This window comes from Pholcus phalangioides, unplaced genomic scaffold, assembly GCF_987345545.1.
Source record: "Pholcus phalangioides strain wild (caught in Gottingen) unplaced genomic scaffold, Ppha-v1.0 ptg000003l_1, whole genome shotgun sequence".
In the NCBI taxonomy this organism is placed as follows: domain Eukaryota; kingdom Metazoa; phylum Arthropoda; class Arachnida; order Araneae; family Pholcidae; genus Pholcus; species Pholcus phalangioides.
Window position 1 is genome coordinate 33,008,158 of NW_028301596.1, and position 26,568 is coordinate 33,034,725.

The window sequence follows — 26,568 nt, forward strand, 5'->3', positions numbered from 1 at the left end:
ATATCATCAACATTCACGATTATCTTCGTTGTTATACGGGGTTTTATTAAAAAATTATCTCATAATCTTACAAACTATTTATGTAATCTCGATAGATTGTTACTTGATTTTGTCGTGTAATTTCGTTTTTTTTAAATGTTTTTAGACAAAATTCACACCATTTTCGCTCCTCAGCTTGAATATTTATTATGTTTTGAAGTTGTAGTTTTATTGTATTTTATAGTTAAAAGTTGATGAAGCCGCGCAATGGTGATCCCCTTGATGTTCAAGACCACTGAAGCAACAGTTTTGTGAAACATTGAGAAATCTGTGAATGTGCTAGAAGCAAAACTGTATTAAAAATCTCTAGCCGCTTTGGCTAGAAGGGTTTTGTTATCGCTTACATCAAGATGTCCAGCTCTAGCAGCGGCTCTAGAACTCGCCATAGTGGGCCCAGGAAAGTGAAACCATGCTTCTATTATCTTAATTGTGGTTATTGTAGATATGGAAGAGAATGTAAATATTACCATCCTAGATCAGCGACGTCGAGACATCGCAGCTACACTGTCTTTGTGAATTCAAATTACTATGGGAATCGGCCTCATAGACATAGGGAACAACTTCAACCGGATCGCAATGAACCAAGCTCTGGAGACGAGTGTGAAGAGCATTCGCAAGCATCTTCATCAGGTCAAGCCACTAGTGATGGAGTTCCCAAGCTGAGGTCATCGTCACTTGTTACCGAACCAGCTCAAAGTTCAGCAGAACCCAACGAAGATGACGCATTTAATGTAGAAGGGGTTTGTGCAAGTCTCGACAATATCGCTTTATATGGTGAAGATAATGCTTCCTATCGAGACGACGAGGTTAAAAGTGTAGAGAAAGAAGTTCCCAAAGATACAAGTTCTGAGAGGATTACAAAGACTCAAGAGCCAAGAGTTACCTTCCAGGCACTGAGATTCAGGAAAGTGTATGATTTGACGAAATTAAGTGACACAGACTTAAAGCAAGTGAGGTAAGGTTTAAAAAATGTCTGCATGCTATGTACAGCTAAACCCAATTTTGTTTTTTAGGCGTCTAATTTTTACAGTATTCTGAAAAGAACAGAATGTCAGTCATTTCTTCTAAATTCCAGTTAATTTATTATAGAGTATAGTAAAAACACATACATGGCTTCCTTCACCAATTTTTTTTTAATGTGAAAACGTACCACAGATGATCTACTTCATGTGAAAAAAATCCATTGCCAATTTAAACTTATGAAGCCTTTGCTATGTTGCCCATTATGAACTTTTCTGCTATTTCTTGATCTTGATCATCTTCATAAAAGTATCCCTTCGGTTTCAGTAGCAGTCAGTAATCGATTAATCCTTCCTCTGTTGATTTCTGAATTGTTATTAATTAATTCTGTATTTTCTTTCATCTCTACATCAGTGAATTCTTCTCCATTAACAATCCATAATAAGTGTTTTGGTAGTCCAAGCTTTTCTATTAGTCGTTCAAAGTACTGGGAGATGTGACTTATTCTTTTCATCAATAACTCACAGATTTGCAGATTAAATAATGATGACTATGGTGTGCAACTTATGCAGCATATAACTTGCATACCACATATCTTTTTTATCACATCTACAGAAAACAGCACTTTCTACACAAGAGACATGTGGAATCAGGGCTATATAGTAGCAGGTGTGAGAAAATTTTGTGCCATTTATAGACTCCCATTTAGCAATCATATGCAGAAAATTTTAGGTGCTAATACCGGTTTTCTAGTCACTTTTGCTACCTGGTGATTAAGGATTGTTAAGCTCTTGTATTGAGAACTCTATAATCCAGTCGTGCACTAGTCTGGCCCGTCTAGTAATCCACATTTTTAGATGTGCTTTCTTCAAGCATAGAAGAGAAAAACATGTCACAATGCATGTCTGTGCACGGAATTTTATAGCCTATTGCTTAAACTGGCTTTTTCAATTTAGGCTAAGTTCCAGTAATCAGGTGATTTTGGTAATCCAGCATACCTTGGTCTGATATGCGCTGCTGGATTAGCGAGAGTCCACTGTACTGAGAAGTCCTTATTGGTTATGAGTCTACTAGTCATAGACTTCTATATTTGGTTAGAGCAGAGTTTCCCAAACTTCATGTTCCTTCACTCCCCTCCTTCTTCAGAAATTTATTTTCCTCCAATAAAAACTCAATCTTCTCCCAACTAAAGCCAACCCATAGGATCCCGTGTTATTTCTATAGCTTCTACTACCTCCCTGAACTGCCCCCTTTGAGAAACACTGGGTTAGCAGCTTATAAGGAGTGTATTTTAATTGATGTGGTGATTCAAATAAGTGATTGCTTTAAGTTTTTTGCATGACAAAATTTTGACTTTTTTTTTCATTGTATATTTTTGTATCTGTATTTTTATACATATCATTGTATTTTTTTTCATAGATCATCTGAAATCAGTTATCTGCAGAAACGGTTCCCAAAGTATGAAGTTATTGAAGATGATGAGAAATATATAGCTGAATTTGTCTATAATGAGGATCCATGTTGGGTTTGTATAGGGTAGTTTTTTTTCCTTCTCAATTATGAAATTAATTTGGAGGAATTGAATTGGATGAATAGTTAAGACATAACAGTTGACAATGTTCTTGGACAGTTCCAGGAAATCCTCTTACTTGAAACAAATACAGTCAAGCTCACTCATAATGAATATAGATATTATGAATTTTCACTGTTTTTTCTGTTTTTGTTATAAGTGGGTACAACTGTATATCTAAATTAGAGCTGTGTGGGGAATACATGGGGCTATGCAGGCTGTAGCTCAGGACTGAAAGTTCTGTTGATTTATTGTCACTTCCCAATTTATTTTTGAATCCCTCTACCTTTGTAGTAGTCTAAATCAGCTGTGGGCTTTTACGTTGTGAAAAACTCTTGCTTTCTCAAATCTGAATCTATGGCCTTCTTGCCAGCAGTGAGCGGTAATTGTAGATTTTTTGCATTCTTAAATTCTAACACAGCGAGCATGCTCATTTAATCTAGTTTTTGTGGGTATCTGTCTGTTCTATGTAACTAAGAAGGCAATCAACACATGGAATGTAATCAATGTCCCATTGTTTATTCTGTGGTAAAGCATGTTTAGGGGGTTTGAAAATGTAAGTTTAAGAAAAAACTTGTGTGTCAAATCAAAGTGGGATCATTGTGATCTTTTTTATGATCTGAAGGCAAAACCCATAGCGTGTCGAAATGCATCAGGAGTTTTGTAAATTTCCTTGTATTTGCTTTATTGGGCAGAGATTTTTCTGAGAATTTTATATATCTGTATAGTTTTTTTAAAAGTATGTTTTTATGCTTAATTAGATTATGTTAAGTGTGTATTTTCCACACTTATTTACAGTTGAAAAGTTTAATTGATTCATAAATTTTTTTTTTAAATTTATTTTTTCTAGCTTTACGATGAGGATCTGAATATAATTCGCCCAAATGTTCTCAGGGTGGTCCTCGAAGAATCCTATCCTAAAGAGGTAAGCCATTGTTAATTTTGTTGCATCTAGTATTTAGGCTACTTGTCTTTTTTTGCAGTCTCACAATGCAACAGAAATGCTTGCTGCTTATTCTGATGATGAGGACCTTTGTAATCCTCACTATTATATCAAAGGTCTTTGAGGCTCAACATAACTTACAGAAATAAGATTACAAGGCTATAATGCTTGTACACATAACAGTGACACATATTTATTTGTGCATAAATGTTTTTTACAGCTTTTTTAGATTTAGTTGTAGTGCACGTGCATTCCAGGGTTCACTTAATTAGAAATTTTTGGACTGATGGATTGATCATGGTTGTCTTATACCTTATGACCAGCTGAATCACCAGATGTTGTGCCATTTAACTTTTTTTTCTGTGGGATGCATTAAAGACAATCTATACTAGGGATTGACAAATTCACTTCAGCCAGGTCACCATGATCACTAGAAAATCAAAATTTTTATAAGAGATTACTAAATTCAAGTCTGTGGATGTCACAGATTTTCTGATTTTATGACAGTGCATCTGTTAACTTAAGAAGAGGCTATCAAGTGTCAGAAAAGTCTGAAAATATTATAGGAAAATTTTTTTAGCCAAAAAACCATACTTGGCTCCTAAAAAATTTGACTGGCACTAAATATTATTTTCAATTTGTTAAGCCTGGTCTATACCATATTCTGATGACTTTTATTTGTAAAATTTTGCAATTCAACTATGATTCCTGTCTTTAGACAGTTGATATATATATATATATATTATGTGTATATATATAACCTTACCTTATTTTTTTCCAGGTTTTTAATAAGTTAAAAATTGCTGTAAAGATAATTTATACACCCCATGTTTTTCATACGCTTGGTATACTCTAATAATGTTTTATTGTTATGCACTTTATATCATGTACCTAAAATATGGACTTTAATTATTTTCAGGTTTGCCACCTAGAGCTCATCTATAAAAAACTACGTGGATCTGGTGGATATGATTTTATTGCCAAGTAAATATTCTTCCAATCCAATTTATCAAAATTTGTATGAGTAATATATGTGATATATGCATTGAAACTCCCAAGTTATACAAGGGTTTATTGAATGTATCATTATAGACAAAATACAGGGTTTGCACAAATGGATGGCACGATTTAAAAAATTTATATTTTCAAAACTATTAACACATCATATAACCAGGGTTGTCAAATTTGCTCCCCGGGTAGATACCCATTCCCCCCCCCCCCGGGCTGGTTTTTTTTTGGGGAAAATGGGTTTTTTTAGGGAATATTGTTTGTTTTTGAAGAAAATGTGTTACTTTCAGGTTAAAATTTTAGTTTGAGCTTAGTTAATGTATTCCAAAAATTGCTGCATAGTGCGGTGTTTAGAATATGTATATTTTGAAAAATTTTTAATGATTTTTTAGGAACAAAAATGTGACAATAAATAATTTCTTGGAGTCACAAACACCCTTTTTTATAATTCTTCTACCTTTTTATGTAAGCATTTAGGTATGAGATCCACTTATTAAAATATTTTACAAGAAATCGCAAACAGAAAATTGTAACCATGGACCTTAGTTTAAAAAATATACCTGATATATGTGATAAGCATACCTACAGAAATTTATTTATAATACACAATAATTTTTCACACACACACACAAATCCTTGTATAAATAAATTGAAGCATCTGTGAAAAAGTAAACCAATGTATGTAAACTGAATTTTCATTCAAAAAATATTTACATGTTTTTGCAATACTTAAGTTTTAATATATATAAGTTTTATACAGGTACGTCAGACTTTCATAACTGAAATATCAAGAGACAAAAACAACATTATCTCATAATGAAAAGAAAATAACTATGGGATTCTTGAATTGAACATTGGCAACAAACATCTTCAATTGAAACAGAATAAAAAGTATAGTTTTTCTTATGTGAAAATAACACCTAAGCAGAAAATAAGCCTTAGCTTGAATTTTCAAGATGCTGATAATACAAACCTGACCCAGAAAATTTGCCTGTTAAAATCATCAGCCAGATGAAGGTATTCTGTAGGTCTGTTGCTATACATGACAGGTTTCTTGTATAAAGTGATATTAATATATAATAATGTTATTGACATTTATGTGTTTAATGATAATTTAAGTTATTCTGTAGTTTTAAGTTCCCAAAAATGGTTAAGTTGGACAAGTGGAAAACACCTCCAGAGTAATGAATCCTCACAATGACTTATCTCCTCCTCTTAGCCAGATCATTTTTTAATTATCACTGCTCCTTTAAAAATATTTCAGAATTTAATTTAATGAAGTAGGGATATTCTTTAACAGTGAGGAATTTAAGAAAAAAAGAACCATGAGATTTTTTAGCTCCTGAAAGTTTGGGTTTGATTATAAAAAAAAACTGTGGTTCGAGTTACATAGCTGAAAGGTTTTATTTTTGACTTATCAGGACACTTTTGGTTACATTTTCTGCTGAAAAATTTGGAGAAAAAAAAAATTCAGGCACCATTCTGATTTCTCAGAATTTTCATTATCTACAAATTCATTTATTTTACCACAAACAATTTTCTTGCTGCAGTTCTGCATACGACTCAAGGTTCAGATATAATTACACTGAAGTGGGTGTGTTTGTGTGTGAACAATTATTCCCTTACTAATAATCATGGTCAATTTTATTGATCAAATACATAGTTTAACATTCACCAAAAATGTATATTTAGACATAATATAAGATGTAGGCTTACACATAAAGGATGAGCATTAGGGTGGATCGAAAAAAAATATTTTATTTGCAAATCGCTATAGTGCGGAAAAGTAGCTTCTTTTAATAAAAAGAAAAATGACGTAAAAAAATTTAAAATCGATTGACATTTTCCGGTCATGCATCGTACTTAAAGTTTGTGAAAATTGACAAAATTGAACATTTTTTTAATATTACTTAAAATTTGATGATCGATATGCAAAAGTTTCTTATGCTTATTTTATGGTTCAATAAAGTAAAATAAATTAAAACATTATTGATGTTTCAATGTTTATCGGTCGCACAATGTGTTCGCATAACTGGAATTGACCAAATTTTTGCAAATTTCATTGTGCAGCTCTTCGCATGCTTTGTCAGAACAAAATGACCCAGAATTTACCATGAAGAGGTGGCTGCACATCGAGTTCCACCTACACTCTATCCAATCAACCATCCAAAGTAGGAGAGTGTATGTAATTTACATTATAGTTACCAAAATTGTGTGACTAGGATTTACTGGTTTACAGTTTCTTCTATTGTTTCTTTTCCAAGTGTTCATGTTTAAAGTCTAACTTTTGCACAATGAAACTTGCAAAAATTTGGTCAATTCCAGTTTTTGGAACACATTGCGTGACCGATAAACATTGAAATATCAATGATGTTTTAATTTATTTTACTTTATTGAACCATAAAATAAACATAACAAACTTTTGCATGTCGATCGTCAAATTTTAAGTAATATTAAAAAATTAAGAAAAATGTTCAATTTTGTCAATTTTCATAATCTTTAAGTAGTATGCGCGACCGGAAGATATCAACTGATCTTAAAATTTTTTGTTGTTTTTCTTCTTATTAAAAGAGGCAACTTTTCCGCACTATAGCAATTTGAAAATGAAACTTTATTTTTTTTCAACCCACCCTGTTGTACATACATGTTTAAGTTACATATTTTGAAGTTGTGGAAAAAGAAAATTAAATTTTCCTTCCATTTTGCCCAAAAATCTCGCCTGGGCTGTACCTGAACAATTATTCTCTTATTTTATTATTCCCAATTTTATTAATCAAATACATAGTTTAACATGCACTAAGAATATATATTTAGGCATAATGTGTAAGATGTACACATGTTTAAATTAGATATTTTGTGGTTGTGGAAAAAGAAAATTCAATTTTCCCCATTTTGCCCAAAAAACCCGGGTATTCTACCCAAAAGACATGGGTTTCTTACAACCTTGCATATAACCTGTGATACATGAAAATAAAGAAAAACATTTAAAGTTTTTTTCAACATTGCTAAATAGATAGCAGGGAGATATCGACACTTATACCTAGAATGGCCAAGAGCAGTCATTTTGACTACTACTACTTAACCAAACACGCAACCTCATGCATATTCCTCTATGGAATTTCAAACGAATATGCCAGAGTATGTGTTCAGAGTGTGTGCTTGGCCCTAATGTGTTTATGTTGTTGGGTTGCGTTTGTTTCATGTTCATGCTGCCTAGTCATTTTGACTGCTATATGTGAATTGTATGGTTTCTTCTTGTGGTGGGCATTGTTATAAACTTTTGCTTTTAGGTTTATTCTATATCTTTCCCTGATGGCACACGCAACACAGCATATATTCAGGAGTAACATATCAATAAGGAAAAAAAATAAAATAATGCTATTTTTTTTGCATGGAGTTACTGGGAAATCTAAAATGTCTATTGGCAGGGACAGTATGTATCCACAATCAAAACACTATGTATTAGTTAGCTATATCCTCTATTATCAAAGCTGAGGAATCTTTTTTTTTTCTGATCCTTTACCTGACAAGCTCAGTTTTTGTTTTAGTTGGATATTTCATAACTCTTAATGCCTCCATCTGCTTTGAAAGCTTCCTAGGAAACGGGTTCATTCACAGTGTGTAGAAATGGCTCTTAGAAAAAGGATGCATTGGAACAAAATAGTCTAATTTTATTAGTGCTAAGTGATATTTCTGACAGTAAATCTGAAGCTGAGTAACAAACTTACGATGCAAACTCTGACAACGAAAATCATGATTTTCTGCTATATTTACCTGAAAGAGAAAGTTGTCATTCCGGAAGTGGCTGGTCTGAATCAGATAATACTGATGAAAAAGAAAGACAGATGTATTTTTTTTAATTGTATATTCTTTAGAAGTTCATTTTTAGTATGAAATTTTGATAGTGCCCTAGTTTTTCTTTCATAGTGCAAATTTACAGTGGCATAATAGTATATGTTATCCATAGCTTGCACAAACAACTAAATAAAGTGAATAAAAAAAAGACCGTGATATACATATAAAAAGGTGTACATCATCAAAATGGAGCAATGTACGATGATGTAAATGCAATATTTATCTATATTTTTTTCATAGTAAATCTTGTCCACAGTTGCTCTCTGAATTTTCATATTTATAGTTGGAAAGTCATTTTATGGACACCCTGTATGCTTAAGAGAAGGTAAATTTCTTCAAAATTAACAAATTAATCATCTGGGATAATGCTTGTTGTTTTTTATTGTAAAAATTTTGTGTAATTAAATATATTGCACTAAAAAGAAGCAGCAGTCAAAATGACTGCCATCGGCCCTTTCAGGTCATCTAGTGTGAAAATAGATGTTCTGTTTTGTTCTTCCAGAGCTGTTTTTCAAACTGCTTTTTTCATGTTATCCGGGAGCAAGCTGAGCCATGGTTGAAATAGCATCTGCCTTGCTTGGGGGTAACTTGGATTCTTGTATTCTGGCAATTTTAGCAGCAGTTGGTCAAAGTGTAAAAATGAGTGGTGAAAAAAAACAAAAGATATACTGTATGTTTTAGAGTGAAAAAAAATTCCTCAGGAAAAAAATGAAAAGTAATTCTGGGAACCTGAAAAGGAGGACAAAAGGGGTGAGTTTTGTAAAACGTAGAAGATGCTTGAAATGACATCATAAAGGAAAGATGTCTTGTAACTCTAGTTCAGTCAATTTCAGTCACTGTGTTCTATGGAAGTGCTGCCATCTATTGAGCAGTGTTGAAAAAAGAATGTTTTCCTTTACTCTCATGTATCACAGATTATATTATGTGTAATAGTTATGACAATATAAATGTTTAAAATTGTGTCATCCATTTGTGCAAAAACCCTGTACATTAATTCTAAGAAAAGTATCCCAGGATCAAAGAGTAACATTGTTAAGAAGGTATTGTTATATAGCGTTCTGCATATATATGTTTTTAGAAAGATTATCTGATATATTCATGGGTTTTTCATATTTGTGATCATTAATAATTCTTCCACAGAAATATTATTGAATAATTGTTCTTCACAATGAAATTTAGCTATTGATCAATCATACTGTGTTCTTTTTTTAAGACAGGATGTGATGTATAATAACCACATCAAGTGATATATAACCACTTTGATGTGGTTATATATCATCCTAATTGTTAATTCTTGTTCTGAAGGTCATGAATATTTGTATGTAAATTTACGAAAAGCTATATGATAGAAAAATATTTTGTATGCCTTTTCTCTTCTGATAGCTTTAGCTTCTTAAATAGACAAATATATTCTCAATTCTATTTTTGAAATGTTATCATAACATTAAATTATATTAAACTGAATAGGCATTAATCCCCTTTTCGTGGTAATGAATTCTTGTCTTTTTTTAGGTCATTAAATCAGAGCATACAAGGTTTTCTGACTGGAAGGCATAAGTTTTATCTTTCCTATGGCAAAGTAGAATTGGTAGCAAGTGCATTTTTGAAATGGTTAGATATTAGTTATAAGGACATCTGTATTGATGAGCTACAAAAGGTATTTTACTCTATAATTGGGAGATTCCCATTCTGCTTCATGTTTTATTTTTTGCATAATAATTGTTTTCTTATAATAAAATTAACATCAGTAAGATGCTGATAAAAACTAACTTCAATATCAGTTTCTTTAATATTTTTCTTCATGATTTCCTATTTAGCTACATCTTAATAAAGTGTAAATAAATTTTTACAGTAATTTGTTGAGACTTTTGTATGATGATTTGTTATAAGAAATATGCAGGCCTATTACTGGGGGCAACTGGGTGTCAAGGTGAATGGGGGGGGGGGGGGGGGCTCACAAAAAAATATAAACATAGCCCCCCCCCCCCCATCCTTGAGCAAGGGCATAGGCTGGAATGTTTAGTGAGCCCCCAAACCAACTTTTCACAGGCCCTTCTATAGTGAATTAATAATGAAAAAAACAAAAATTATCCTGGGCCCCAGGGCTGGAGCTCTGCCAGCCCCACCTTGTGGGGGCCATGAATATACACATATATTTTGCATAATATTTGCATAATATTTACCTTCCAAGGAAAAGTCTGTCTTGGGACCCCCTAGAACTACGGCCCTGGAAATATGATATATTTTACATAAGTATAATTTCATACATTATCATATTCAAAATCTTTGTTTATTACTTTACTTGCTGTAACTATGAAGCTATGGAAATCTTTAAACTTTTGAATAATATTGGCAAGAAAGAAGACGGCCTCAGACTGAACAGAGCGTAGCGTCTCATGTTGCCTAAGGTCAAAAAGAGAAAAAATAGATGTATTTATTTTAAATAGACATTCTATTCAAAAGGAAGAATGATTCTTGTTTATATTTATAATAATTATTCCCTTTATATGTGTGTTGCAGCTACAGATGGAATATCTAATTCTGTGCTCGATTTCGAACCACAAGTAACCAATCATTCAACTATCTTTAGTAACCGAAAACAACTATCAAGTTGTTGGAATGACTCCAGCTGCAAATGTTTACATGTGTTTTTTATATTTCTATACTTATGTATGTATTGTATGAAATTCATCAAAACACATGTAATTATATTTAACTCAAACAAACATTTTAAAATATGAATAGATTTAAGAAGATAAGCCTCTCTGGCATATTTCATGCATGACACAGAAATGATCAAAGAAAAACAAAATGCTTCAGCAAAATGCTATCCATAGGCTGAATCTAGTTTTACATTAACCCTTAAGCTGCAGGAATATTTGGAGAAAAGCTGCTCTAAATATGGCTGCATAAAAAAATTTTCCTTTTTTTTTCAGTTGTCTCTTTTGTGAAAGACGATGACACTCAAACATATGCATTGCAAATACAGTGATACTATGGGTAGTGAAGATAATTCGTTCCGGAATCATGTTAGCTAGCTGAAAATTTTGTTAGCCAAGGTATCACTGTGCAGTGAAACCTATCTAAGATGGACACTGTATGAGACAGAAACTTGCCTTCAACGGAATCAATCCCTTGTCCCTTCATTCATTAATGCTTTTGTGTGTGTGTGCGCGCGCAGGTTCATTCTATACTACAATGGAGAAAAAGTGTGATACAAACAAAGAATTTGACTTCAAACCCACAATCACCAACAAAATAATGATTGGAGACAGGCAGGCACTCTACAATGTACTCTTACTCAACAATGTACAATCATCCCATATAGTACAAGCAAACCTGTTAGAAAGTAGCGAGATAATAATAAAATAAAAAACTAGAATATATATATGTGTACACCATCTGTACGTCATTTTGAAAAACTTCCTTGAAAAAAAAAAGATCATCACAGGATGATTGAGCATGCTCATCATTCCTGGATGATGGAAGCATGCGGAGGGTTAAGGAGCACCCAAAAGTATTCTATCTTCGGATAAAATTTACTGAAATTCTGTATTTGAGTAAATTTTTTAGTTTAATTTCAAATTTCAACAGTATCACTCATAAAGTCGTAACCATTTGCTCGGGGTTATTTCTGTTCCTAACATACTGAATGTGCACTTTAAATTGCATTCATTTAATATAGGGGGCTCTCGACTGTTGACACATTTTGTGCTTTAATGATGCCCACACTAAGCTACACAAAGTTACACATGCATTTCCAAATAGCATTTCCATGGCATGCCATGAATCTATCTATCTCTCTGTTGATAATATTCTGCATTATTTACTTTTGTTTTCATCCCATTTCTTTCATTTTAAGCAATTGCTGTTCCACCGTTGAATCGTGGATAGTTTTTTCACCATACTGTATGTGTGTTCCATATAGTATGGTCATCTAGTTTATATACTTATTATATCAGTGTTGTACTAAATATATAAGTTACCATCATTTCAATATTTCCACAGATTCATCATGAACAAGAGACACGAGAAACCTCTGAAAAATCAGTGTTGGAAGAAGTTGTTCAGATTGATGTGATGAGTGAACACCGTGCTGGGGATGATGCAAGCTCAGGGAATCAGGAGAATGAACATTCCATTCAAGATTCTGAAACTCACTTCGAAAGTAAAGGATCCTTCAGCCATGATGATAGTGATCCAGAGGACTGTAGTAATGAAAACCCTAAAAAACCCAGTCAATCAACCAGTTGGGTGAAGAATGGAACAGAAATAAAACTGTCTTATTTGGAACTGCGAGAGAGTGTTGCAACTCTGGAGTGCCAGAGAATCGCTGTTACAGTTCAATGCAAAAGATGCAAAACATTATGTGAAGTATCCGCTCCAGTTAGACACAACTGGACTAAACCCTGCTCTAAGTGCCACCAGAAATTGACTGCCATGTTCTACTCTGAAATTCTTCATTCCTATTCTTGTATCTTAGGATACCTTCATGCATCAGGATGCCAGGCAATAGATCTTGCTTTTGTTCAGTGCAAATTCCAAGTCTGTTGCTTGAATTGTAACAAAAAGTGTTCAATAGATGTAAGTGTGTTTGTTCCCGTCACTCCTTAAGGAATTTATGAATACATAAATTTTATTTCACACCAGATCTTGTATCTGGGAAGAGATATACAGTCAAACCTTGTTAATGAGTCACTCTTGGGAGACCAAAAATATGACCTCATAAGCAATGACTCACTAAACAGAGTGAGAGTGATAGCCGTGCTGATTCCTGTCTTCCTATTGATGCATTCATGCAGGAAAAAAAATTTAGTTATTCAAACGAGTTCAGTCATAAAAATTGATTTCTCGAGTTTTCCTTAATCAATTAATATTTACTTGGTACATAATTATTTATTTCAACAACAAAAATATTAACTTTTGCTCATTTTTTAAAATATGTAAATTTTTCCACATGTTCATAGAAACCAAAGTATTGCCATCTTCTGCAGCAGTTCAATTCTTTTTAGAACATCATAACTAAAAATAAAATATTCTTTATGAGTTTGAAAAATATATATATTTATTTTTCACTGAAAAAAAACAAAAAACAACGCAGGTGAGTTTTGTGTGTTTGTAATTGGTAGTTGAATAATTGATCCCTTTATCCAAAGATAGAAATTAGAAGTCTCAGTCTGTTGTGCTTTCTAGTCTCGATACTAATTTTCTTAATAGGCCAATTATTCATATTCCTCCACTGTAATGCTGCTTTGTCTTTAAAGGTGAACAAACTTTTTTAAATTTGGAGAACATTCTGATAGTAGGTTGAACACAGGGTTACAAATGCTTGACAATCACCCAGCTGAGATTTGTTTAAAACATCAAAAAGCAGACAAAAATATTGAGTGGCTTAAACTAAATTTTTTTGTTTCTCTCTAAAAAAAACCAAAAACATAGTTTTTCAGCAAAAGCCGACCAAGAACCGCAACTCGCCAAGAAAAAAGAATTCCAGCTGAACCATTCCAAAATTAGAAGTAGCCCAATGTTGAAAGAATCTGTCAAAAAGCCTGCAGTGAAAAGGGGAGAGGAAATCAGTGGCTTTTGCTTGAATTGCTAGGTAGATCTTTGACGTAGTAAGAGTTTATGTTGAACTTATCATGTATATGGATGAAGAGTTTCCGATTCAAATATAATTTTCAAAAGAGTTTTTTTCATAAATTCACTCCTTAAGCTTAAGCAGAGTGAGATGATGCATTATCAGGAGTTTAATAAAATTTGAATTCTATCTCCATAGAGAGAGGGGGGGGGGGGAAAACAATGGGATCTCTAAAAAGTCACCTGTTGTAAATGGAGTGATGCATTACCTGGGTAATGCACTAACAAGGTTTGACTGTATATATATATATATTTGTAGAATGGAATAAACTTGTACTAAGACTGCATCTCTCTGAGTTGAATAATTTATTGACAAACTGAACCATGACGGAAAAGAAACCTTAAATTTCTTCAATTGAATTAACTTTCTTGATTTGATATTTTTCTCTGATATAGGGTATTAATTTTGGCAAACCACACATCACATGGTGCTTATTTTGCAATAAGAAGTTTTCTATTAGTGCTCAAGCTGTGAAATTTCAGGAATCGACAACTGTAGATACTAATTGTAAGAATGATTTTATTTATGAATATTTTATGTGTGATTGTTTGAAATGATACTGTTTTACTTTAACATATAAAAGTATGAGACACAATTATTCCATTTGCCTGAATTTAAGATACCTTTCCTCTTCAAATATAATAAGCATTTTTCTCTCTTATATAGCCTCTGCTTCTTAGGTACACATATGTGTAAGTCATTTTTAAACAGTATTAAATGGTTTTTAATGATTCTTTTTTTCAAGTTAAGACCTGAGGCACTCACGTGTACCTAACTCAAATGGTCCTAGTGAAAAAAAAATCAACCCTAATTACAATTAATTTTTTAAATGGTGTTTTGACATACAATAAATGCCAATCAATCAAATTTTGTTTTATCAATAGTCAGTTTTGACTCGGGTATGAAGGGGATAAGACAAACAGTAAATTTCGAGAATGAAAATTTCAGATAAATACCGTGAAAATGGGCAAGATTGTGTCATGTTTTGGGGTTTTTTATGATATTTCTTTATTTATCAACATAATTGGCTAAAATTGGTGCAGAAAGATAGATACATATCTCAGCTTTCCATTTCAGTGCAGAATTTTTTTCAAGTGTTTAAGGTTTTTTTCCTTCTTTGCCACCGCCTTTTCTTATTGATAACAGCCATGGAGTTAATCATGACACATTCACACACCATTTTCATTGAAACAGAAACACTCCAGTTAATGTTGACTCCTTTTTAAGCTGAAAAATTGATTTTTTCCATCAAAAGTTGAAAATTTTTTTAAGCAGGCCCGTCATTTGGGGGGGGGGGGGGAATCGGCTTTAGAAAATACACTGGAAATGGTATATATATATATATGCACACAAATATATATATACACATTGAGTGCACGTTCTTTGCCACCGCCCCCCCCCTTCCTGAAAAAAGTGGAAATCACTGCCACTGTTTTTAAGGTTTCAATACATAAATTGGCAAACAGAAGAAATCCCAGAACACATTTAAAAACTTAATAACAAATCAAGCCTTCCTCCAATTCCCAATTGACATAAAAAGGTGCAGTTTGCACTAAATTTAAATTTTTTCAATTTCAAATTTATTTTACAATTTGTGTGAATACATGTTATATGATATTATTGCCAATCAAGGAGACAAATGTCCCATTCTGGTTGTTACAATGAATAGGTTTATAAAATATAGTTCAGTGAAATTAATTTCAGATATATGATGGAAAAAAAAAACAATACAAAAAGTAGTTACGAATAAAAATAGTATAGTTAATAGAAAATAAATAAAATATATTAAATAAATTAATGGAAATAAATAAAGGATATTCTCATGCAACAGCGGAGGTGCTATAAAAATTACATATGAATAATATCAACATGAATTCTTAATATAGACCCCAATTACACATAAGGAAAATAAAATGAAAAAAATTACTTCTCATGTTCAAGTTTTTTTTGATAAATTAGAATAAGTTCAAATTTTACTCACAGGTGGTGCTGTAATACGAAAAACACATAAAATGCAACACACAGTGTATTATTAATGTTCAAGACAATTTTTGTTACATAAAACTGTCTCATTTTGATATGAATGCCTTTTTTAGCTTGAGCTACATCTAAACAGGTAAATGGGATGTTCATGTTTAAATATGATAGTTTTATGCAACACAAATTGTTATAAGTATCAATTATGCACTATTTGTGTTGCATTTTATGTGTTATGTTGAGTTTTCTGTTTTACAGCACCACCTGAGATTGAAATTTTAACTTTTTTTTAATTTATTAAAATAACAAAAAACTTTCTAGGACATGATAAGGTTTTGTGCAAACCACACTTTTTTAATGTCAATTGGTTGATTTTTAAAATGTGTTACAGGACTTCTGGCTATACAGGGTGGATCTATATAACCAGAGTTTTTAAAATATGGTTTTTAATGGAGAGAAAATATGTAATTTTAATGAAGTCACAACAAAAATGTGAATTTTTTCCATCAAAAATATATTATCTTAATCACGTGTATATTAATGTGTGATTAGCTAATCTAACATCAGATCTCATTTGATTCCAGCCAAAGGTTCAAGTTTTGCAGTCTCGTATGAAAGCAGCAAAAAGAAATCCAGGGATCCTGCTTTCAAAGAGGGCAAACCGCTACCTAACAACGGAGCTTGCAAACATTATAAAAAGAGTCATAGGTGGTTGAGGTATGGTACTCTGTCACAATATTTAACATTCACATCATGTACAACTGAACCAATGTAGTTTTCATTAGCAATCAGCAATTTTAATTAACCATTTATTTCATAGTTCGTTTCATAGAAACTCCACCATGTTCAAATTGAAAAGCATTTTGTTTTTAGAAGTACAGAATCAATCCTAGATCAATAGATTATAGATTATAATAGATATAGATTATAGATACCATTACAAGCTGTGTATACTTTTCTTGATGCATTATAAAATAAGCAAAGAAGGTTTTTTTTCACTTGTTCATTCAGGAACTTCAATTTTCATATATTTTGAGACATGACAGTACTAATTTATTAAATTTTCAGGTTCCCATGTTGTGGTAAAGCATATGCATGTGATTTGTGTCATGAGGAGAATGAGGATGGGCATGAAATGAAATTTGCAACTCGAATGATTTGTGGTTTCTGTAGCAAAGAGCAGGTACACCTTGTTTCTTGTGCTCACTTTTTTTTCTCATGTATAAGAAATAAATATTTCATTTCATTCTATTAAAACCTATACATACTCTTCATATATCATACTCAGAATTGCCAACTGCTGCGGACGGCTGTAATAAACTACAGAGCTACGGGAGACACTCTCAATACTACAGAAATCTGTTTTTTAAAAAACGGGTCTTTGAGTTTCTTGTGTGTTTTACTTATTTTTATTTGATGTTTTTCATTGCATCAATCTTTACTGTAATGATGAATTCATATACGTATGTGAAAGAGTTAGAGAGAAGACAAACTTCGAGCCAATCTGTTTTGTCTGTGCGCGGAAGGCAATCTATAAAGCAGTGTCTAAACCCGCCATTCTACTCAATACCCAAACGTGCAAACACCCTGTTTTCCATCAAAATTGCCCCACACTGTGGGCTAAAAACATGTTTTTGAGTGGTTCAGCATGGTGGGGTCGGGACCCAGTTTCATTTGCATAGTGCATGGTCGATCTCTCAAAACTTGTGTTGGAAAGAGTGCTTTTTGTCATAGGTGCCATAGGAGCGCTGATATGGAGAAAATGGGGGTCTAGGGTTGCTAGACATCCGTGTATATATATATATATATACAGCCCACAAGAAGTATGTAGGTTGAAATTGCATTGAATATTCATGAATTATTAAGGGACTCTGCGGCCTCGGAAAGTTGCTTTGGGAGGGGGGGGGGGCTCATGTGGCCTGAGCCTTCTAGGTTCTAGTGCCAATGAGGTGCTGTATTTAATGAACTTTCAATTAAAATTAACAAAAAATAAATAGAATTTTTGAGTGATTATTTTTATTCTACTATGATTATGTTGTCCTAGGGGTGTACCCCTCCCCCATGGCAAAGCTGAACATTCATAGAAGAGTTGATCAACTTTGCCCAAGAATATTGATAAGACACCAACGAATAAGGCAAATACAAAAAAAAATAATAAAAGTCCTAATGCATTTCAACACCAATGGGTGCTGTCTTCAGAGGACAAATTTAACCACTAGTCTCGCTGACCGAGTTTCCCAATTGGGTTGAATACCAAATCTTAACGCTCAGTTGCTCAGCTGAAGAAGTATGTCTGTTCACTTCAAGCGTTATTTATATATATATATAGATTTGTCTTGGGATTTGAAAGAGGGTTCTTTTAGAACTCGGTGAATTTCTATGATTTGCATAAGCTATGCATCCAAAATCCATAACTGGCATAGAGGGAAGTAATCAACCCATAAAATGTTAGAAGTAATTTGTGGGGAAGTATCTAGTCACACTGTTCAGTGTTTCTTGTGTTTTTACTTAAGATTTCATCATTTTTTATACCTGATTTCAAGGCTAATTTTTAAAATATCTAACTAAATAGTTTACTGTAATTTCTTTCAACTAATTTTGAAGTTGAGTTTTTGATTATTTTCATAAGAGAAATTAAACATATTTTTGGAGTAATGTATTATTGAAATAAACACTTTCACTCATGCCTCTACTACCGTATTCTCCAGCATTATATGGCATACCACATACATGAACCTGTGCAAGGGACTATCAAGGCTCTAGTTTTGGGGCCTGGGGGATTCTTAGCATTTTTTTTTTCACTATAAATTCACAAAAGATGGGCCTATCAAAGATCTCAGCCTAGAAAGCCGGCTGCCGGATGGGATGTAGGGGCCATGGCCGTATGACTCGGAGACGTCAGCTTTTTGAATGTTGGGTCTGGTTTATTCCCAGCATGCTGGGAAAAGTGAGGTTTAATGATTACCACAAGAATACATTTAAAGACCTATTATCAATTTATATCGAATATACAGGGTACATAGCTAACACCTCATGCCACAAATTACTGGCAAACCATTTATCATAGAGGCATACTTCCAATTAGAAAGTCCAATCCAGGCAATGCATAGTTCTCATATGTCATTCATGTTGTAAGAGGTTGTATAGTTATTAAAATAAAAAAAAGTTTTTATATGGACATCCTGTGCTCAAAAACCCAATTAAAAAGTTGTTGCCCTGTCTCTTCTGAGGCTATAAAAAAATCCATTTTTAAGTGCAATATTCACTGAGATATTCAAATCGTACCTGTATGACGAGCAGTTGATAAGGTGAGGGCTTTCCATCACTTACAGGACACCCTGTACACTAATGGTATTGCATAGCTAAAGGCACACACAGCAAATTCCTGGCAAACTGTTGAGGCATACTTCCAGTAAGAAAAGTATCCAAATAATGTATGTAGACCTCAGATATATGATGTTAATGTTGTAAAGGGTTATAGATATTAAATAAAAAAAAATTAGTTTTTCATACAGACACTCTGTTCTCAAAAACCAATTGGAAAAGTTGTCGCCCTGTCTCTTTTGAGGCTACAGAAAATCAATGTTTATAAGTGCAATATTCGCTGAGACATTGGAATTCAAAAATGTAGAAAAGTTGAGAAATAATGGCAAGAACTTATGGAAAATGTTTTCCTTCTCCTCATTTATGCAGTTTTCCCCCAACCCAACTTTTCAAAATTTTTCAAATTCAAATATCTCAGTGAATATTGCATTTAGAAAACTGGGAGTTTTTATAGCCTCAGAAGAAGGAAACGGAAGCAACTTTCCAATTGGGTTCTGAGCACAGGGTGTCCATATAAATTTTTTATTTTATTTCAATACCTATATAACTTTTTGCAATATGAATGGCTTATCTGAGTCGTATGTGTTATTTGGACACTTTTTCTGATTAGAAGTATGGCTCTAGTTTGCCAGTAATTTGCTGTGCGTTCCATTATCTATGCACCCTGTGCAGTAGTGGAGGGCAGCAACCAGTCGATCATGAGCTATAGGCCTGGAATGTGCATGCTACCAAGTAGCACGAAAGCATTCCAATTTCAATCATATGCAACCAGGGCCATAACTACATTTTTTGCCACATGGGGAAAGCATGATTCGGCCACCCCAACAACTTTAAAATTCAATCATTTTGTAACGTGTTCTTTGTTCCCACCTAAAATTGCCACCCAGGGCAGCTGCCCCCCACCCCCTAGTTCTGGCTCTGTTTGCAACCAATGAGTTTACTGGTAACATTCAAGCAAATGCTACCAATAAGTTCATTGGTTGTATATGTGTGGTGTAAAAGATTAGTTATAATCTCATAAAAGACTAAAAAAATGTAAAATCATTCTTGGTAATTCTGTAATGCAAAGTCACTCCTGCTGCATGGTGGGGGTGTTCGGTGAGTAAAAAAGTCATTAAGTAACTCAGTGGTTAAATTTAGTTGGCAACCTCTGTTGTATGGGTTTTTAATGTCTTTTAAATGAGGTAAAATATTTATTCATGACATAATAAAGGGGAAAAAAGCCTACAGAAATTGTAATATGTTATTAATTTTATATGTCATAGTAAAATCCAAATGGGGAAAAAACACAAGTGAAAAGTTGGTAGACGTACCAAGTGAGAAATTTCGACCCAGAGTGAAGAAGTATTTTTTGGTCTGATCAGGCATATAGAATGAACCGATTGTTTCATAGTGGAAACTAAATAGTAATAGCTGTTATTTAATCTTTGTTTGATTTTTTGAAAACATTTTATGTAATTTTTTGTTTCTAGCCATATGGGAAAGAAAAGTCTTGTGATTCATGTGCAGCAATGATGACAAAAAAATCTGGTACTCATTGGGAAGGTGGTAAGGGCTGCAGGGACAGAATAAAAATGAGCAGGTAACGAAAGTTTTATCTTGAATAGTTTATTTCTTGAAAAGTGTCAGCGGTATCATTCACTCTGTTAAAAATTTTTTTTTAAGGCCAGGATTGCACTATAAAAGTTCAATAAAATATCTTTTACAAAACTTGAAAAATAACCTATATGCTTATTGTGTGTGGTTTGCATTTTTAAAGTTTTATAAAAAGAACTTTTATAAAACTTGTAGTGCAATCAGTTGCATGGCCAGGTTTTGGTCAATGGGGCAGAGAAATTCAGAAATGCGCCATGTTTTGTTCTTGCTTCAAGTGCAACCTTAAAATTATGCATTAGTAGAAAGAACTTGAAATTTTTGAATTGAATTTTAAAAAATTAAATTTATTTTGTTTTCAGTTGATGTTATTTTTCAAATTAAATAATTACTTTTCAACTGATTAACTTATTTTAATTTTTTAATTAATTAAAAAAAAAATTTAAATTCTATTTTGTGTTTCGTGTACTTTTATAAACGCAAACACCAAAAACATCTGGGAAATCATATACATACATACATATATACATACACACACACATTATATATATATATATAGGAAAATAAAATTAAAAATATATATTATATCTCTCTAAAATTATTCCAAGATATGAAAGTACAGAGAATATACAAAGAATGAAGTATAGAGAAGACATGCTTCCATTTAACCGCTTTCATCATGTTGCACTCTTATCGTAAGCACATATCACATGTACACTACTACTACTGAATCGTACATGTACTTCCAAGACATAGCATTTCTAAAAAAATTGTTTCATGCCGGAAAGTTCTTTCTTATGTTATGTGTGACTGTAACATACGGGGTGATTATAAAAAAACTATCCCGACATATGGGCCCCTAACTGTCATACCATTCACAGAAACTGAATGAAATTTTGGCATAAGGTATTTTGAGGTATGCGCTCAAGAATGATATGGAAAACAACAGTGTCACTCGAACAGTTACGGTTACAGTGAGAAAATTTCGAAAATATCAAATGGCAACACCAAGTTTTTTATATTGGAATGCGATCTCCATACTGAAAAACACTAAATAGCATTGGAATGGCACCTGTAGCACGAAAATCCCCGGAGCTTGGCAAGGAAAAAGTAAAAAGGACTTTGCCGTGCACCAGAGCATTAATGTTCGTTTCATTCGTCACACACACCGTTTCTTCGGCTGAGATCCCAGCGTGATGAGTCCTCCACAAGGTCATGTGGAAAATTTGTGAAACACAATAAAATGCTTTATTTTATGCTGCTTCTCTGTCCTTATTGGTTGTCCTCACTTTTAGCCTATCTACCGCCGGTGATTTTCATGCTACAGTTGCAGTTCGAACGCTATTTAGGGTTTTTCACAATGGAGATCACATTCCAATACAAAAAACTTGGTGTTGCCATTTGATATTTTCGGAATTTTCTCACTGTAACCGTAACTGTTAGAGTGACACTGTTGTTTTTCCATATAATTCTTGAGCGCATACATCAAAATACCTTATGCCGAAATTTCATTCAGTTTCTGTGAATGGTATGATAGTTAGGGGCCCATATGTCGGGATAGTTTTTTTATAATCACCCTGTATATATGATGTGATAGTTATGCGTGGTTTTGAGAAGTTTTGCTATGTGTTTTCCACATTAGATGTAAAACTGGCAGATGCCTGAATTTTGTGTTATGCAAATACCACGGTGAAAGCCTGCCTGCTCTTTGTGGGAAAACTTTTCAAACAAAAAAATTGTTAGCATTTGTACCTCGAAATTGGGGGAAAGAAAACTAACTCCAGTCAGCCACTAGTAGGGTTCAAACTGGGATCATCGTGATATTAGTCCATTATGATGCCCACACAGTCGACAGTGGTTATCACATACTTCTATACTGCAGATACACAAACAGAGGATATCATGAATCCAAAAAAGCTTGGGAACCACTGCTTCAAACAAATTGGTGTGTGCCGGAAATTTTCGTATATGTCCATAATGAATTTAAGTATGTCTGAGGTGTGTTTGAAATGCCACTGCTCATCTTCCAAATCGAAGTGAAAGGGGCAAGTGTATGAATCGATTGAAACAATTTTTATGTTTGATGATCTACCAGCTTTCTTTGGAGAAACTGTTTGAAAGGGAGTTCTGCTTGAAGTTGAAAAACTGAAACAGGCATTGTGCACATTATATGTATATTTATTTCTAGTGAAATAAATTTATGGGGGTGTGTTTTGTAAAAAATCAGAGAAGAATGAAGTTTAAGAAACACTGAATCAATTGGAAGGGGGATATACAGTCAAACCTCGTTAGTGTGTCACCCGGTTAACACGTCACTCCGCTTACCGGGTCACTTTTTGGAACTCCCAATTGGAATTGGCACAGCTATGGCTTACTCCGCTTACTAAGTCATATTTTTGCGCTCCCAAGAGTGACTCATTAACGAGGTTTGACTGTACATGTCATGAGTTATAACAAGCACACCGGTCAGAACTTTTTCCATGGAGTAATTTCTCCCATTCAGCAAATTACTGTATATGCATAATGATGGGACAAACAGCGATTTAAAGAAGAAAGAAATCACAACATGAAAAAGACAATGATTCTGAGAGTCACATTTCAACACAAAATTTCTCATCATCAACGTATAGTACAATATATTATATCGTACAAACATGATGACTAATTTCCTCTCATTCTCTGCATTTCAGAGCATTATTCACCCAAGATTATAGGTTTTTTATTTCACCCACCTTTAGGAAAAACTCTTCCAGAACCCTTTTGTTTGGTTTTGGGCCCCAAAACCCTCCTTGGGTTTTTTAGGGCTCTGAAGCTCAGAGCAGTTTTTCACCTTTTCCTAGTCCTTGATACTGCCCTATACACACGCTAGTAGCTCTTGTCAAGGCTCCTGCAGATAATGTGGCATTTCTAGGCATTCTAAATCTAGCCAAGTCTCCTATATATAAGGTAGTATATTTCTAGGCACTCAAACTCTACCTAAGGCACCCAAGGAAAAGGTGATACTTCTTGGATCTTGAATCCTAGCCATTACTTCATAGGTCCACAGTAGGTCCCTGTGCCTAACTTCTTGAGAAGGCATCTTAATCAAAGCTCTTGGTGGCTGTTTAGAACAGAATGAGCATTTTGTGAGCACCATATCCTCAGAACTGAGGCACCTATGTAAGGTATTTCTAGGAGTTATACCGAGAACGACCAATAGCAGAGAGAGGAGAGAAGTTACAGCAAAAAGCGGGGGCAAGATTCTGTCCTTTAATAAAGGTGGGAACAGAGGCTGATCTGAACATGCTTCCAGATGGAGAACTTATGAGCAACTTTCAAAAATGGTAATGAAAAAAAACCTCCTCTTTCTTTTTTTTTCTTCTCTTAAATGACTAGTGCAAACCCAATCACTGAAACTGCAAGAGGCCTATATATAAATGGGGATTTTTTTTTCTTACTCATCTACTTATTTCATTCATTCAATGAAGGTAGAAAATGGAAAATTGAATTTTTTTCATCAAGTTTTTAAAGATCAAAAGTCCTTTAAGAGAATAGGTGCCAATGTGTGGGCAAAATTTTGATTAGGGAGCAATCGCTCCTCCGCTATCTCTCCCCCCCCCCCAGTTACCCCACTGAGTGTGATGCCGGCCTTAATGACATCAGGAAAAGGACCATTCCATGTGAAATAAAAGCATTTGAGCAGATAAAATTAGAGCCATGGACGGAGGGGGGAGGCGGGCATTGCTCCCCAGAGTCAAAGGTGGAGTCGACTGATCTAATGTATATATATAGTCGACATCATCATCATCATGCCCCCCAGCAATAATGACATCGTCCCCCCCCCAGACTTCCAAGTCTATCTCCGCCTATGATTAGAGCAAGGTTTTTGTCAGTTAAAATTCTATTACTAATGAAAATACTTGGAAGTAATGTTAATCTAGTATTAAGTAATGTAATATTGGTTTTCTTTCACATCTATGCATAAACCGCAGACCGTCCTGATCTGTCACTAATGTGATTTACGATACATTACCATGTGTGTGTAAGGCAGGATGGAAGGTCAGAAGCCAGGTGGGGTGGTTTTTTTTATGAACTCCTTTAGCACATTCATAAAAAAATAAATGTATCACTATACTGGGTACACCACCTTCCCCCACAAATCTGTGTCTGCAGAACATGACAAATTTTTTGTTACCCTCTAGCATAAAATTTTGAAGATCCCTATCGTAGGCCACGATAAGTATTTTTTGTGCAAATCACACCTTTTTAGGTCCATTGCTTGATTTTTAAATTAATGTTTAAAATGCATCCAAAACTTTTTGCCTACCCCTTTTTATGTATATACATGTATCGACATCATCATTGTGCCCCCTCCTTCCAGACTTTCACATGTCTATTGCTGCCTATGATCACATTCCTTTTTTACAATCTTCTATTATTAAGAATTTAGTTCGGCCTAAATAGCTGAGGACAATAGTTGAATGAAATTTCTATTAGTATTAACTGTAGAAGATTGAACTCTTTATGATTAATTACATTAGCCCCATACAGTTTTCTTGTTTGATTTTGAATTTTTCAGGAATGACAGTCACAAGTACTCCGGTGTTGGCAAAACTATGTCTCGTAAAGTTGTTGGATTTCAGAGTCCAAAGAAGAAAAAATCATAACATTTCATTTTCGTGCTTGACTCACGAAGCAGAGCTTCCTTCTTTTTTTTGTATATATCCTGTTTATATTAAATTTGGATTTTGATTAAATTACTATTTTCTTAATTTTCTTTTATATTTTGATATGATTTTTTCCTCTGGAAACTTCTTGTTGCCATACAAATGACTCAAACTTAGGAAAATCTGACACAATTAGATGACTCAAAATGGGTTTGAATCATTTCTTTTGATAGCTAGTGATATTGATGATATCTATCATTCAAAAAATGTTGAAAAAAAAAGTTAATGTATTTAATGCAGACTTATTTTTTGTTGATTACTCGCTATGTGCAGTTGTACCCAGCGTTATCTGAAAAAAAAATAATTTTGAAGCGTAACCTTTCTCCTCTCCAAAATTTTGAGAGGTAGTTTTGCAAAAAGAGGAGCATTTTTTCATGAAATACAGAGAAATAACTATTAAATTACCTGAAATTTGAAGAAGTGTTTTCACTCCTTGACGAAATTCGGAGGAGTAAAATTAGATTTTGATCCCGGAATCACACATCTGTATATATATATATATATATATTTTTTTTTTTTCGCATATTGGTGAACTTTGGTTGTATCCCTCTTAGTGAATACTGTCACAAAAATTATGTTTAGCGTAGTTTGTTGAAAACCCCCTTAAGCTAACAAAACCATGAGGAAAATAGAAGAAATCACGCAATTAGTCTGGAACATTCGGGAAGGCTTCTTCGACCAGACGGCATGGGTGGAGATATTGCCCCCCCCCCCCAGCGTCAAAGATGGAGTCGACTGATCTAATGTATATACGTATATATGAATTGACATCATCATCATCGTGCCCCCCCCCAGATTTCCAAGTCTATCTCCGCCTATGCCAGACGGTAGAGCCACCACACCAGAACTGCAGGAGAAATTTCTCTAAAATTACGAGTGTCTATAAAAACTAACGCAGTTGTTAAAATTTAAGTCTGAAAACGAGACATTATGTATAGTACCTTCTATCTCTGTT

The 26,568-nt window shown here is 33.7% G+C and overlaps 1 protein-coding gene across 1 annotated transcript; it reads left to right on the forward strand.

The window, feature by feature from the left end:
- Window positions 1–56: 56 nt before the first annotated feature.
- Rchy1 (Ring finger and CHY zinc finger domain containing 1) lies at window positions 57–25,668 on the forward strand. The gene is made up of 11 exons (XM_089247524.1): window positions 57–994; window positions 2,419–2,524; window positions 3,420–3,494; window positions 4,432–4,496; window positions 9,888–10,032; window positions 12,384–12,959; window positions 14,409–14,520; window positions 16,575–16,707; window positions 17,059–17,173; window positions 20,787–20,896; window positions 25,466–25,668. Exons 1-11 carry the CDS (start codon window positions 390–392, stop codon window positions 25,551–25,553), a joined length of 2,130 nt encoding a protein of 709 aa, XP_089103650.1. The 5' UTR covers window positions 57–389; the 3' UTR covers window positions 25,554–25,668.
- The last annotated feature ends 900 nt before the right edge of the window (window positions 25,669–26,568 follow it).